The sequence below is a fragment of the Notechis scutatus genome, chromosome 16 (genome assembly GCF_049901735.1).
Source record: "Notechis scutatus isolate UNSWTSFEM ecotype Mainland chromosome 16, rNotScu1.2, whole genome shotgun sequence".
NCBI lineage: Eukaryota > Metazoa > Chordata > Lepidosauria > Squamata > Elapidae > Notechis > Notechis scutatus.
Window position 1 is genome coordinate 926520 of NC_142024.1, and position 15806 is coordinate 942325.

At 53.5% G+C, this 15806-nt stretch overlaps 2 protein-coding genes across 3 annotated transcripts; one reads left to right on the forward strand and one right to left on the reverse strand.

Annotated features, from left to right (window-relative positions):
- Positions 1 to 159: 159 nt before the first annotated feature.
- KLHL21 (kelch like family member 21) lies at positions 160 to 9394 on the reverse strand. 2 transcript variants are annotated; one of them, XM_026689571.2, is made up of 4 exons: positions 6696 to 9394; positions 5764 to 6169; positions 2992 to 3064; positions 160 to 2584 (listed from the first exon to the last, which is right to left on the reverse strand). In XM_026689571.2, exons 1-4 carry the CDS (start codon positions 7735 to 7737, stop codon positions 2303 to 2305), a joined length of 1803 nt encoding a protein of 600 aa, XP_026545356.1. In that variant the 5' UTR covers positions 7738 to 9394; the 3' UTR covers positions 160 to 2302. The 2 variants fall into 2 exon arrangements, with proteins under 2 accessions (XP_026545356.1, XP_087800705.1); XM_087944579.1 differs by lacking the exons at positions 160 to 2584; positions 2992 to 3064 and adding an exon at positions 3972 to 4248.
- Positions 9395 to 9920: 526 nt separating this feature from the next.
- PHF13 (PHD finger protein 13) lies at positions 9921 to 14483 on the forward strand. Its single transcript, XM_087944580.1, has 3 exons — positions 9921 to 10530; positions 12131 to 12680; positions 13140 to 14483. Exons 2-3 carry the CDS (start codon positions 12332 to 12334, stop codon positions 13364 to 13366), a joined length of 576 nt encoding a protein of 191 aa, XP_087800706.1. The 5' UTR covers positions 9921 to 10530; positions 12131 to 12331; the 3' UTR covers positions 13367 to 14483.
- The last annotated feature ends 1323 nt before the right edge of the window (positions 14484 to 15806 follow it).

Here is a 15806-nt window from a genome sequence, read left to right on the forward strand (position 1 = left end):
TCCCCTCTGCGGTCTCTCTCTCTTTTCTCTCCTCTCCCTCGCTCCTCTCTCTCCTCTTCCTCTCTTCCTTTCCTCTCCCTCTCTCCTCTCTTCCTTTCCTCTCCCTCTCTCTCTCTCCTGTCTCCCTCTCTCGCTTTCCTCAATCAGATTCCGGCAAAGTCAACAAACACATTTCTTTTATTTGGCACGTTTCAAGTTTTTCAAAGGAAAGCTTTACCAAAAACCAGAATATTGTTTGCTTTGAAGGAGAAAGAAATCTACAGTACGTTAGGCCAAGTGCAAGGACTACATTTAAAATGTTCAATAAATACAAAAAAGGAACGGAGGTTGCAAACACTCCCATTCTTGAAACAGGCTCCCCAAAATAATTATAATTATTCTCATACATTGGAAGGGATTAAAAGCAGAACCACGCAAAACGGCCACGACCGCATGGAAAAACAAGCCCGTCTTTAAATAGCGATAGTCCTCGACTTAATGACGGACCCCGCCCTCAGAATACAAGTAAATACGAGTCGGGCCGAGCATCCGAATTTTGAACACGTGTTCACGGGGGAATGCTACAGCGGTCGTAAGTAAACGGCCATAAGCCGCTTTTTTTGAGTGCCCTTGTAACTTTGAACAGTCACTAAGTGAAGCATTGTAAGTCAAGGACTATCTGGAGGTTTTCTTTTTTTTTAGCAATTGCAGAGTTGCAATGGGTAAAACGGAGAACGAAGCAGCAACGCAAGAAGGAAATCATTTCCCCCCCTGCATTGCTGCTTCGGTCTCTCTCTTTTCGTCCATTCTGGGTCAGTGCATAGAAACTAAAAAGTCTATAAAAATACCCTTTTCTCCCATCGTAGAGATTACAGGCCATGGGGAATAGTCTTTAAAAAAAACTGGAAAAGGTAATCGTTTATTATTATTTTTCCCAAGATGCTAGTCCTCTTGAGGAATGAATGGCAGAGGTAGGGTGTCAATTCAGCCTTTTTTTTTTTTTAAAGCAACTTTAAAAATCCCTTAATTTGGTAAATTTAAGATGTCTTTTTTTCCTGCCAAAGTTTGAAGAGTGGGGGAAAAACAAGCTGAAATAATTTCTGAGTGGATCAAAAATTCAGAAGGGCACCACGTTGGCTTGGTTGCCATTTTGCTAAAGCGGAAGTTGGTTTAGTTGTGGTTTATTGAATGGACTGTTGCCTGGGTGGAGAAAGCCAGGCCCGGTACGAAACACACCGTGAATGAAATTAACCAGGATTATCCTACCTGGAAGAAGGGAATTTGCTGGGGATATCCCCTTGCCCTGCAGAGGATCCACAAACCATATTCGCGTTTTTTTAATTTTGCAAAAAATCCACTCCCAAAATGCAATCGATCGGTCCTTGTGATGCCACATAGGGCAAAAAATCAAGGCTCCCCCTCAATCTTAAGGCACACCCAAAATGGGGTTCAGTTGAGCCAACTGGCACACACAGGGTTTCTGTTCACATCCTGCACGGCAGCTCAATTCCAGCTGGCGCGCCTTATAACCATCATTCATGGTTTATGACCCAAGCATTAACACGAGGCTTTCCTTTCGCCTCCAAGGCACACTGGCTCAATGTGCAATTTCTTCCAGGAAAATCAAAATATTACGGCCTCTCTCTCTCTCCAGATGCAGAATGACAGAAATGTAAATGGGGGTGGGGTGGGCACCGTAAAGGACATCCAGTCCAACCCCGTCAGTCAGTGCGAGGACAGGCAACACGATCCATTCCCACCCCCCACTCCTAGCAAATACCAAGGAATGGATGGCATGCCATGTCGAAAGACGGAATCTCTGGTCAACCTGACTGGGTGATGACAGAAAAGCAAAAACCAGGAAGTTTCCCCTTGAGGTCATCTATCCCAGCCCCGGGGGAGAGAAAATATCATTTTTAGAGGATTTTTTTTTTTTAACCAGTACAGAAAACTTGACTTATGAATTCTGTCCAAGGTCAAGAAAGGGGAATGGACACGTTCTGGCTTGGCTTTGCACCCCAGGCCGCATTTCTGACCCTTCTCCTCACACGGAAGACCTTCCTATCATAGCTCCCCCCACTCTTCTACCCCCGTGCCTGAACCCCAAAACCTCTGCCCACCCTCCACCCCCAATTAATCGTTCAGGAACCACCCTGCAATGCCACCCCGTTCCTGCATTCACCAAAGAGGAGATTTGCGGAGCTGCTAGGACAGGACCAAGCGTGCCAACCCACTTCGACAACGGGGTGCCTCTGCCTTCTAACCTCGAGGGGTCCCACCGGGCCACCGACAAACCACAACAGCCGACAACCCCTGGAGCCCCTTAACGCAGCTCCTGCAGGTCTTGTCGCGGAGGGTTGGGGGCGAAGGGGTCTTCCACAGCCCGCTTCTCCTCCTCTTCCTCCAGAGCCGTTGGCATGAACTGACGGAAGATACTGACGCTGTTGTGCCAAAAAATGGGCTCCGGCAATTGCCCGGCCACGCTCCATTTCCGGGTCTCGGGATCGTACGATTCAACCATGCCGGAGAGTTCAAAAGTATTGTCGTAACCGCCGGAGACGTAAAGTTTGCCTCCAAGGACGGCCAAGCTTCCTCCGACGTGCACCTAGAATGGAGGGAAGGAAAGAAAACGTACCAAAATTATGATCGATGACAATTGGTTGCATGGTCAGCCAGATGTTCAGACGGGACCTGGTGTTCTTATCCAGCTGTTGAGTCCGTCCCAAGGATGTGGGAAGAGACAGGCATGATTGTTTGACAACGAATTTGTCGTGGGATTTAAGCCGTTCCAAGCCAAGCTGCCTTTCGCAATTGACTGGTGGGGATTTTGTCAATGCCAATGGTATTAGGAGGGCCGGTCGCACAATCAGCCAGGCTGGATTTGACAATTTTGATCCTTACTGAGTCCGTCCCAAGGACCTGGGATAGACAGAGGTTGCTGTTTGATGCTGTTAAAGTTAATTCTGAGAATTGAGGTCCGCTCCTCTTAAATTTGCCAGACCCGCTACCTACCTGGAGCATCGGGGGGATTTTGTCCCACTGATTCTTGGTGGGGTTGTAGACATCGACTTCAGCCGAGTCGTCTCTGCAGGAGAAGAAAAAGAATAGATAATAATAATTATTAACGGCTAAGGCGGGAATAGAACTCACCGCCTCCTGATTTCTAGCCTGACGCCCTAAACACAACACCCAACTGGCTCTCATACCCGAATATCCTTGTGATTCATCTAGATTTTAGGGTGTTATCAAGCAAAGCTTCACATTTCTTGACGGAAAGGAAACCTTTTTTGCAAGTTTTCCCCGCTTAATATCCCTAGAGATCAGTCTGCTTATGAAACACCCCAAAATGCACCCTGCGCAAAATCAGCCTGTTCCTTGTTTTACCCAGAACCTTCCAGAAGAGTTGTCGGCCAGGCGTTGTGAGTTAAGCACAGTGTGTTCCTTTGGCCGGCTCCAATTGTGAAACGCCAAGTGTGACAGCAACAGGTGCGACCCAGGAATGGGGGGAGAGAGGGAGGGTGGAGAAAAAAAAATTGTTTGTCACCTCCACGCTGGAGACACAAACCTATTGGAGCCGCCACAAACAGGAGGCCAAAATTAGAGATGGCCCTTCACTTATGACCACAACGGAGGCCCACCATTTCTGCGGCTAAGTTGAGACGTTCGTTCAGTGGACATTACGACTTTCTTTGGCCACGGTTGCTAAGCGAATCCCTGCAGGTCTTAAGCTCGTAACATGGTTGTTAAGCAGCATCCCGTGGATGCTGCTTGTCGGAAGGTGGCCAGAGGGAAATCACGTGACACGGCGACGTCATAAATATGAGTTGGCCAGGGTCTGGATTTTAATCACCCGGTCGTGACGTCGCTAAGTGTGAAAAGTCCCTTTTTTCCAGTGCTGTTGTAACTTTGGAGGGTCATTAAATGAACGTTTGTAAGTCTTTTTTAAAATAATAATAATAATTATTAATAATAATTAATTAATTAATTAATAATAATAATAATAATAATAATAATAATAATGCAGCCCACGTCAATTTGGGAAATTTGCAGGAAATTTGGTCCTTTTTTCTCTCCCCCTGTTGGAAAAACTTTCGGGAGGAAATACTGCAGAGTCCAAAGTCTAAGGATCACCGGCACTTTGCCTCGTCTGCTTTTGGCAACAGGGACGTTTTTCTTGGGTTCGGTGAGGAATTCGAAGCATGCTTTAAAGCCGGCTCCGGAGAGCTGCGCGGCGAGAAAATCTGCAGGGACCAGCTGCAAATTTCAGTGCTGGGAAAGAAAAAAATCCTTGGCATGCATTCCTCGTTTGTCTCAAGAGCCCACAAAAGGGGGGTGGGGGTGGGGGAAAGGGGGGGGCCTGGAGCCAAAGCCCTCTTAGCAGCTGTGGGGGGCTGTCCACATTTGCACACCAACCGTGCGGAAATGCCAAGCAGGCTCCCTGCCATCTGCCGTCCGCAAACACGGCTCTTATCTTGGCGATAAGAGGGGGGACAAGTTCCAGGCCTGGCCACCCGAAAGGCCATTTTTGGCTAAAACCCTGACCTCCAGCAGCCGATAAGATCAGCGAAAGCAGCTCATGTCGTCCGCCCGAAGATTTGGGACCCCAGAAAAAAAAAATGGGGTGCTTTTTCTCCCCAGCCAATTCGGGAGGTTCCCCCCAAAATGCGCAAGACAGCCTCTGCAGAAAGAAGTTGCAATAATCTCATTTTTTAAAAAAAAATATCAAGAGCTTTTCTGCCCAAAGCAGAAAAGGAGGTTTTGGAGCCAGAAAAAAAGGGGTCTTTTTCTCCCCATCCGATTCGGGGGGAGGCTCCCCAAAAAATGCAGCCTCTGGAGAAAGCAGAGAGAAGTTGCAATAATCTCATATTTTTAAAATATGTATATCTCACGAGCTGGTGGAAGACGCCAGCCAGCCAGAGAACCTTAAGAGCCTCTGGAAAACAGGCGCTATTTTTATAGCCTCTGGAACGTGGGACTTGTAAAAATCTTTAATTTTGCAAACTTTGTTCTACTTTTAGCAACCGGTCCCTTTTATTTTTGGGAAAAGAAAAAGTTCTTTTAAGGCTAAGAGACTGCAGAAGACCAACCACAGATAAGTGGAAAGAATTAAACTACAGGTAGTCCTCGAATTACAACTGTTCATTTAGTGACCACTTGAAGTGACAACAGCATTGAGAAAAGTGACTTAGGTCCAGTTTTTCACACTTACGACCATTGGCAATGTGATCAAACTTCGGACGCTCGGCAACGGACTCCTATTTACGACTGTCGCAGCGTCTCAGGGAAGCAAACCAAGTCAATGGGGAAGGCGGATTCACTTAACGACCGTGTAATAAAAGTGCTAAAAAATGGTTGTCACTTTTCCAGTGCCCTTGTAACTTTGAGCGGTCGCTAAACGAACCGTTGTAAGCCGAGAACTGCCTGCATTTTCTTTCTGGACTGATAATACAATACAATACAGTATTGTATTGTAATGCAATATAATATAAAAAATATAATATAATAAAACTAATATAATATATTGTAATGCAATGCAATATAATATATAGTATAGTAGAATTAATATAATATATAAATATAATGTAATGCAATGCAATGCAAAATAATAGTATAGTATAATAAATATAATAATACAATATAAAGCAATGCAATATAATGCAATATACTATAATAAATACAATAGGATATATAATCCAGTGGCTGCTTTGGGACTCTGATCTCCATTCCTGAGGCCCTAATGGGCGTCTTTTTCGCAACTCTCCCACCCGAGACCCTCCCCATTACCTGACGAAGTACATCAGCCCGCCCAGAGTGACCGCCTTGGGGGCGAAGGACCAAGGGGGCAGAGGCCCACAGTTCACCAGCGTCCAGAGGTCCGACTCGGGGTCGTAGCACTGCATGACCATGGACTCCTTGCCGGCCAGGGAGCCGGTGGCGTAGAGCTTCCCGCGGGAGGTGATGGTGGAGCAGTCGTCCATGGGGTAGGGCATGGGCTGCAGGACCTCCCAGCTGTCCAGCGTGTGGTCGTAACGCTCGGTGCTGTCGGCCGCCACGATGTAGAGCAGGCCATCCAAGACGGCCGAGCTGTGGTACTCACGGGCTTTCAGCATGGGGGACACCTCCGTCCACTCGTTCACGCTGGAGTTGTAGCGCCAGACGCAGTCGTAGAGGCGCGAGCCGTCGGAGCCGCCTGCGGAGGAGAGCGGTCAGAGAGCGGGTGCAGAGAGCTTTGGGCTAGTGGAAAAGGCTTAGAAACCAGGAGAGGGTGAGTTCTAGTCCCAGGTTACGAATGCAAGATGGCTGGTAGACGGGGAGTTCTAGTCCCACTTTAGGTAGCTTTCCTGCCTACGATGGGACTAGAACTCCCTGTCTCCCAGTAACTGGGCCAAAGTCACCTCCCGGGCTTTCTTGCCTATTACCAAACTATAACTCACTGACTCCTAATGATGGGTTCAAGGTCACCCAGCCGGCTTTCCTGCCTGAGGTGGGACTAGAACTCCCTGTCTCCCAGTGACCGGCCAAAATCACCCAGCCGGCTTTCCCGCCTATTACCGAACTATAACTCCCACTTTCAAAACCCCAGCAGGGCATCGCTACCCCCCCCCTCCAAGTGCCTCCCCAGCGCAGGCCCGATCCTAACAGTTTGACTTCCCGCCAAGGGGTCCCGGGTGCAAGAAGGGGGCTGCGGGGGTGTGTGTGTGTGTGTGCCTCCTCACCGGTGACGTAGACATCGTTGCCCAGGGCAACAGCGCTGTACCCTCCTCCCAGGTGGTCGGGGAACTCGGCCAGGTAGCGCCAGTGTCCCGTGCGCGGGTTGAAGCCATCCACGGTCACCAGCTCGTCGCAATCCCGGTCGCAGCCGCCCAGCACCACCAGCAGCTCGGCCAGCCCCGTGGAGGGGCGCGGGCGGAGCCGGGCGCAGGGCGATCGCTCGTGGCGATCCAAGCGGCCCGCCTGGAAGAGCCGGGCCTCGGCCACCAGGCGCAGGCAAGCCGAGGAGCGGGCCACCAGCGGCTCGCCCTCCACCTGCGCCAGCAGGGCGAAGCGCCGCACGAAGGGCAGCCGCACGTGGGCCAGGAGCTGGGGCAGGAGCCCCGCGCGCGATCCGGGCTCGGCGCGCACCCAGCGCAGGGCCAGGGCGAAGGCGGCCTCCTCCTTGGGCACGCGCAGCGCGTCCTCGCGCAGGTAGGAGACCAGCCGGGCCAGCGGGACGCGCTCCAGCTGGGCGCCCAGCTCGCCCTCCGGGTCGGCGGCGTGGCGCAGGACGCAGCGGCGGGCGGCTTCGGCCAGCGGGGCGCAGGCGAAGGTCTCGCCGAAGTCCTGCAGGTCCAGCGCGGCGGCGGGCTCCAGGCGGGCGGCCAGCCAGGCTCCGCAGGCGGCTTTGACGGCCGGGAACTGGAGCAGGTCGGCGGCGCGCAAGAGGCGCTCGGCCAGCTGCGGCTGCTGCGCCGGCGGCGGCTGCTGCTCCTCCCCGGCCGGGCTCAGGGCGCCCAGCCGGCCCGTGTAGGCGAAGTCCAGCAGCAGCGCCAGGCAGTCGGGCTCCACGCCGTGCAGCCTCACCCGGGACGCCCGGGCTTCGCGCAAGCCGCCGGCGAACATGGCGCGGAAGTAGCCCGAGGCGGCGGCCAGCACCGCCCGGTGCGCCCCGAACTCCTCGCCCGTGCCGGCCAGGAGGGTGACGTCCAGCAGCGCCCGCTCCGAGCGCAGCGCTGCCAGGCCGCGCAGGAGAGCCGAGGCGTGCGCCGCTTCCGCCTCCATGCCTGGAAGGGCCGGACTGAGAGACGCGGGCTGGAGGGGATCGCGCGGGGCTCCGCCCGGGCAAGGCGCCCGCCTCCTGGGCGGACCTCGGAGGGCGGGCAGTGGGGAGGGGGCGGCTGCCCTGCCGGGGTCTCCGGTCTCCAGCGCTGCTGCTTCCTTCTTCTAAAGAACGACAGAGTTGGGCCGGGACCCTGGAGGTCTTCTAGTCCAGCCCCCTGCTCGAGCAGGAGATCCTACCTACCGCCTTCTGTTCGAAACGGCTGTCTAGTGGTCTCTTGCAAAGGGGGGCTTGCAGGGATTGGAGTCCAGTTATTATTTATTGTTATTGTTGCTAGTGTTGAAAAAACGGCCCAACATCCCTTTTCCCCCGGAAGTTTGAACAGTCAGTAGGCGAATGGTTGGAAGTCAGCTTCTTCTGCATTAATTCAATTTTGTTTTTTTGTTTTTTTCTAGTTTTGTTTGGTTTTCTGCTGTCTGTTTTACTTTTTGGGATAAAACAATAAAGAATAAGGAGGAGGAGAAGGAGGAGAAGAAGAAGATGAGGAAGAGGAGGAGGAGGAGGAAAAGAAGAGGAGGAGGAGAAGAGAAGGAGAACAGGAAGAGGAGGAGGAGAAGAAGAGGAGGAGAAGACGAGGAGGAAGAGGAGGAGGAAAAAAAGAAGAAAAAAAGAAAAGGAAACAAGAGGAAGAAGACTGTCAGTCATCCCTGTCCCTTGAAGGGGATCTGGGGACCCCCGGCAAGATGGGGGCGTCCGGGTTCAAGGACGGGAGTGGGGCTGTTCCTTTGGGTGCCCCTTGACATTTCTGAATTCGGAAGCTGCCTCTGGGCTCTCCTTTCCCTGCCTCACCTGTTTGTGTCCTTCCAAAGTTGTTTACACACCGAAGCCAGAACGGAAATTTTATACAGGTTGTCCACGCCTTACAAACAGCTACATTTAGTGACCGTTGGGAGGTTACAACTGCACTGGGAAAAAAAGTCACTTAGGGCCGTTATTTCCACTTAACGACCGTTTGCGGCATCCCTGTGGATCACATGGTCGAGATTCAGAGGCTTGGCAACTGGCATGAACTTATGACGGTTCCAGCATCCCAGAAGGTCACGTGATTTCTCCCTTCGGTGGCCTTCTGGATGGGCAGAGCCAAGGGGGAAGGCCAGATTTGCTGAACCACCGTCGTGCCACTTAACGACGGCGGGGATTGGCTGAACAAGAAGAGAAGGACAAAAAGCGGATGTTTTGCACCCCGGATTTGCGGAGATTGTAAATCTTGTCACCCCAAAGAAATAGTGGATGGACTCAGGTTCTTTTTCTGTGTTTCTCATGTCACCCACCCCCACCATGCCCCTCCCACTTTACACACACACACACACACACACACACAAAAGCAGAAATGAAAGCAATACAAAAGGTGCCAATCCCTTTCTCCCCCCTCTCCTTTTTTTGGGGAAAATCCGCTCTTTCTCCAAGCTATGGCCCATCATCTCTCTTTTCTTTGGCTACTGAGCACCGGGGCTTGAAATGCAAATGAGACCCCTTTCATTTTAAGAGGAGGGGGCCCGAGGAGGCAAGTTTCTAGTCCTCATGGGGGAAGGGAGGAGCACTCGCCCCCCATCGCTAACCCTCGGCTTCGGGTGGAGGATCTAGAAAAAGAGCTGGCCAAGGGGGGAAAAAAATAATCAAATCAAATTAAAAAAAAATGCTCCTTCCATTTTAGCAAAGGGGAAGAAAAATAATATCAAAAGTGGCTGGTAAAGACCAGGGAGAGGCTTCGGACTACGTTCTCCGGCATGCCCTGCGCGTGGACCACGGTGGGCATGCGTCGGCTTGCTGACTCCGAACGTGGACTACGATTCCCGGCAGGCCTCGTGCGCTGCGCAGGCGCACCAGCGGCGAATAGAGGCGGAGCCCAGACGGCGGCGGGGGGGGGCAACTCTCCCCCTTAGCCTGCCAGGGCGGGGCTCCCCCCTCTCCCCGCCCACCCCAGACCCCGCTGCCGGTACCGGGCGACGCCGCCGGAGGAGACCCCCGCCATGGACTCGGACTCCTGTTCTTCCCCGCTGCCCCCGAAGTGAGTCGCCCCCTGCGCCCCCAAAGGGGCATCCCCTTCCCGGGGGATCTGACACTGGGCACCCCTGGGCACGCCCACGGAGATGGGGGAGTGGGAGAAATCGATCCCCCCACTCCTGCTGCAAAGGAACCCCGGGGGCAGATTGGCTGGAATGCAACGGGGGGGGGCGTTTGCCCTGGGAGGGGTCCCTCTTCCGCGTCCCCCGGGAGGGCATCGTTTCCTTTCTGCGCCCCCCCACTCCTGCCCCCTTTGATTGCAGCCTGGAGAAAAGGGGAGGGGGCGGAGACCCCCTGCAGGCTGGATCGGTGAGGGGGGCGAGGTTAGCAATTGCACCGTCCCTTTGCGAGGGTCCCGGCTTAGCTCGACGCCCCCGCCCACGATGTCTTCCCCGGTGGGTGGGGAAGCAGCGGAAGCCTCGGGTGGGTGGGGGGCGCCTCCTGCTTGCAAAGCGACCCCTCCCTCTCCACCCGCGGGCGTTGCAAAGCGGGCACCCCCCTCCCTGTAGGTAAAGGATGCCCCCTCCGCTCCTCCACCGCCTCCTCCTCCTTCCCCGGCACCGCCGCCGCGCACTCGCCCCCTCCCCAACTCACCGCCGCCCCTCCTCCTCCCCCCGCCTCTCTTCGCAGGATTTCCCCCGGGCTCCAAGCGCTGCCGGACGGTGGAGGATTTCAACAACTTTTGCACCTTTGTCCTGGCCTACGCGGGCTACATCCCCTACCCGCACGAGGTGAGGGGGGCTTTATTTTTTGGGGGCTGGGAAGGGGGGCGTCTTGCAAAGCCTGGCGGGGCAGGGTTTGCGGGCGGGGGAAGCAGCCCTGGGCGTTTTCATCGGCAAAGAGGTCTGGGTCCTTTGAACAGCTGAGCCGGAGAAGGGGAGGGATTGTGGGGGGAGGGGCTAGAGGAGAATTTTGGGGTTGGGGGGTTGAAACACCCCCCCCCCCAGCTTTTGGAGGTTTTGTCTGGGACTGCCAGAGGACAAAGATCGGCTTCCCCCGGGAGAGGCTGCCATAAAGATTAGGAAGTCCGCTTGAGAAAGGGAGGGGGGGGGGGATGCCAGGGATGGCTGGAACTCTTTAAAGCGGCCACATCTTGTCTGCCATTGCATCTTTTTGTGCAAAGAGCGGCTGTCTCCCCCTCCCACCCTTGTAGCGTAGGAGAACAGATTCAGAAGTGCGAGTGGGAACTTGGGGGCACGGCTGGCACTCTTGAAAGTGGCTGCATCTTGCTAGCACAGCCTGAAGAGTGGCTGTTTGCCAGGAGCCTTGTAGGGATTGAGAAAAGATGCAGAAATTGGGGAGGTGGGGGGGAGAGAGGGGGGATGGGGGCCACAGCTGGACTCATTAAAGCTGCCATGTCTTTTCTGCAATTGGACAGCCGCAGAGAGTGGCTATCCCGCCCCCCCCCATATATGATAAAAATGCAGCAGTGTGGGTGGGAACTTGGCACAGCTGGCACTCTTGAAAGCAGCTGCGTCTTTTGTGCCTTTGCATCTTTTTTGCACAGCAATGAATAGTGGCTGTTTGCCAGGACCCTAGTAGAGATTTGAGAAAAGATGCAGAAATAGGAAGGGAGGAGAGGATGTGGGCCATAGCTGGACTCATTAAAGCTGCTGCTACTTTTCTACAATTGGACAGCAACTGTTCTCCCACTCCCCTCAGGTCCCTTGTGGTATATGAGAAAATATGCAGAAATGTGGGAGGAGGGAGGAAACTTTGGCCACGGCTGGCACTCTTTAACATTGCTGCATCTTTTCTGCCATTGCATTTTGTCTACAAATGCACAGCCGACAAGGGACCCTTGTTGGGCTTGAGAAAAGGTGCAGAAATAAGGCGGGCAGGAGGAAAGGAAATATGGGACACGGCTGGAACTATTTAAAGCAGCCACATCTCTTCTGTGATTCCATGCTTCCTTCAACTGCACAGCCACTAAGGAACTTTTTCTCAGGATCCTTTGTGGTGCTGGAGAAAAGATCCAGAAATGGGGTGGGAGTAGGGAATGTGGGCCAACACTGGCACTCATTAAAGTTGCCACATCTTTTCCGCAAATGCTGCCGAGAGGATCCCTTGTGGTGCTGGACAAAAGATTCAGAAACGGGGCAGAAGGGGGAAGGAAATGGCCACGGTTGGAACTCTTTAAAGCCACTGCATCTTTCCTGCAATTGCACAGCCATCCTTGGTGGCTCCTCCCACATCTTTGGAAATGCTGGGGCAGCTTTAAAGAGCTGCAAAAAGGGGGTTCCTTCTGCCCCTCTGCCTTGAATTTCCACAGCACTTTCTAAGGAAAATAACACAACGTGGCTGTTTTGAAGAGTTTTCTCGTGCTTGCAGGACACGTCTGGCTGGAGCAGTGCCAGCTCCCCCAACAGCACCCGGGGGGCCATTGACAGCGATGGAGGGGACCCCCCTTTGGGACACCTCCCCCGGCCAGGAAAAGCCCGGAAGACCTTCAGCCAACTCAAACACGGCAAGGCTTATTCCTCGCTCTACCAGTGGTCGAAGCCCAAAGGGTTTTTGGTGGACCGGAAAAAAATGGAGAAGTTCCGGAAGAAACGGCGGCTGGTGAGGAAGGATGTGGCGCTGCCGGACGTCCATTACCCCGAAGAAGAAGAGGAAGGGCTGCGGGAGAGAGAAGGAGAAGAGCCGTACGCCGAGACCCCACTCAGCCCGTCTTCCGAAGGCGATGCCCAGTCTTCCACAGGCCGCTGCTCGGCCTGGGATTCGGACACCCCCTCGAATCCCCCCTACCCAGCCGCCGCGCCGGAGGAGCAGAGCCTCGTCCAGACGGTGGGCAAGAGGACCATCATACGGCAGGGGAAGCAGGTGGTCTTCCGAGACGAAGACGGCAGTGGAGACGATGAGGACATCATGGTGGACTCAGGTAAACCCTGGTGGGAACCTCTCGCCCTCGGAGCCCCATAGGAAGATGGCGGGAAGCGGGAGAGAGAGGGGTCGGTGGAGTTACAGGCCCTTGGAGGATGGGGGTATCTCCTCGGCAGTGTTTCTCAACCTTGGTGGGGGTTTTTTAAGACGGGTGGATTTTCAATTTCCCAGAATTCCCCAGCCGGTCCCCACTGGACTTCGACTCCCAGAATTCTCCAGGCTGCTGGAGGAATTCTGGGAGTTGAAGTCCACGCATGTTGAAGGTTAAGGAAGGCTGCTGTACGGTAGTAATAGATGCAGGGGAATAAATAAATGAATATACCAAAGGCAGAGAAACAGACTGGGTGCATTCAGTCCTGCTCCTCCTAGAACTGAAAAGCAATCCAATCCCCAAAGTTTCCCCACTTTTTCTGAAATTTTCCCTCCATCTGAACCCCGTTTTTCTGGACCTCGGCAGACGACGACTCGTGGGACCTGGTCACCTGCTTCTGCATGAAACCCTTCGCCGGGCGCCCCATGATCGAATGCAAAGAGTGCCACACCTGGATCCACCTGTCCTGCGCCAAAATCCGCAAATCCAACGTTCCCGAGGTTTACGTCTGCCAGAAATGCCGGGATTCCAAATTCGACATCCGGCGGTCCAGCCGTTCCCGGATGGGCTCCCGGCGGCACTTCCTGGACTAAGCCGGCGGGAGAGCCGGCGGTGGCCAAACCTCGAAATTTGGGCGTTTTGGGGAGTCGGTAGGACCGGGGGTGGAGATCGAGCCCGACCGCGAGGCCCGCCTATCTTCCGAATCACCGGATTTCCCGAAGGGAGTCGGGACTGATTCCCGGCTGCAAAAGATTGGGGCGAAGGGGACTGGAGAGGGGGGGTCTTCTCAGTTTCCTTGTCTTGGGGGGAAAAAAAAGGAAACAACTGGGAGCTGACCAGCCACCCCATTCGCGGAGGGATTGAGTGCAACAATTAAAAAAAAACCACAGCGGAAAGGATCTCTAAAGGAGACGAGAGGAAAACAAATAATCTCTCGTTATTCGAAGCACAAGATTTGGAAATCGGGACGGTTTGTAGAATTTGACTCTCTTTCCCCGCAGAGGTTAGTCCAAAGATTTGGGAAGCCCTCAATCCCACCAGCTGCGCTTGGAAGGACGAGAACGACGCCTTCCCTTTTTCGGAGGGAGGATAAATTTTTTTTTCTCCCTGGTGCTTCAAGAACCAGCCACGGGTCTGAAAAGCTGGACGAAAGCCCAGCGGGACGAGGGCGAGGGGCAGACCTCGGTTTCGGCTGTCCGTCGGTGCTGCCTTTGGACTTTACTGCCTTCGTCTCCTCCGATGGTTGGGGGTGGGTGGGAGAAAGTGGGAGGAGACACCCCCGCCGCTGCCTGTAATCTTTGATCGATTTAAGTATGACATTCCTGGTCCGTTTCTGGTGTTGTGGTGTGAAGCCCCTTTGCCCACGTCCCAAACGTCTGTATGGGGGAAAGGCGGATTCCTGGACCCTTCAAAAGGCCCCCGGCGAGATCCACTGGGATCCCTCTCTCAACAGCTGGCGTGCCTGGAGGAAATTTCCGGTTTCTTTTTCCGGGACTTTACGCCAGGATTAATTTTTCGTTCCTTTTCCTCTTTGGTTTATCCACGTTGGTCGGATTGGGGGTGTGGGTGTCCCCCTATAGCCCAAAACTCTGGGTCTTCCTCCCCCGTCCTGCCCAAAGCAGCTGTGTATCCAAGCTTTCGTCTGTGTACAATCTCCGTTCAAGAGCTTTAATTTTTTAAAAGGACAATTAAAATTATTTGTTTTATGGAGTGCTGCCTCTTGAGTTCGAATCCCTCGCTCGGCTGGCTTCCAGCTGCGTTCTTTCCTCCCCACCCTCAAAAAAAAAAAAAAAAAAGGCTTAAAAAGAATGCAAAAGAAAATCAAGTGACATAGTAATTTCGGGGCATCATTGTACACACACCCCAAAATCAATAAACCAACATGTTCTTTTAGATTACAGGTAGTCCTTGACTTACGACAATGGAGCCCAAAATTTATGTTGCTAAATGAAACGGGGGTTACGTGAAACTGCCCCATTTTACGACACGGTTGTTAAACAAAACGGGCTTCCCCCTCGACTTTGTTCATCAGGAGGTCACAAAAAGGGAACACGTTACACCGCCCCTCCCCCAGGAAACGCCGACTGTCGTAAATATGAGTCCGTTGCCAAACGCCTAAATTTTGACCACGGGGATGCTTTGCAACGGGACGCTTTTTCCCAGTCCTGTCGTAACGTTGAACGGTCGCTAAACGAACCAAAGCCGAAAAGGGGCTTGCAAGGGACAGCCCTGGTCGGCTCTGCAGGGCTGTTGTAGCAATTTACAACACGGAGGAGGAATAAGGCGCCCAAAAGGAAAAAGAAAAAAAAAGACTTCCAATGAACAGGGTACAAAATGCATTGCAAGAAAAGACCCCAAGTTTGTAGGCCCTGCAGGGAGCAAGACTCGCCAGGGCCTCTGAGCACGTGCAAAATGCCCCCCAGCACCCTGGGCTTTCTGCAGAGGGGGGGCGTTGGAGCCTGACAGGGAGGGGCCAGCCAAAGTGAAGGGAGTCCAAGGGGAAGGAAGGCACCGCCGCCATTTTTGGTGAGGATGATGCCCAAAGCAGGCGGATAACCACCCGGGAGAGAAGCCAGCCGGTCAGCCGAGGCCTTGCAGGAAAGAAGGAGGAGGGCAAAGCGCTTCCATCCCGCGGGATCCCGCTCCTATCCTCCCTGGCTGATGAAGTTCGCATGGCAACCAGAAGGAGGGGGTTGCAACCCCCCCCTTGCTCTACCTCTATGACGTTCCTAGGCAGATGCGCACAGGCTCGAGAAGGCCAAGAGTTGTGTGCAGCCCGCTACAACCGGTTCCCGAGCGGAGCGCTGTAGGAATGCGGGGCGAAGGGAGAAATGCATGGCTGGCTGGGGAACTCTGGGAGTTGAAGTCCACATATCTGAAAATGTGGGAAATGCTGAACATTGGAAAGAAAGGGGACACACAAAATAATTTAAAGGGTTTGGCAAGATTTACAATGTATGTTGACGTGTGGATTTTCCCTCGGGGGTCATTCCACTCGTCTGGGGAAAGTCCCAGATTTTAATTTGCAAGTGG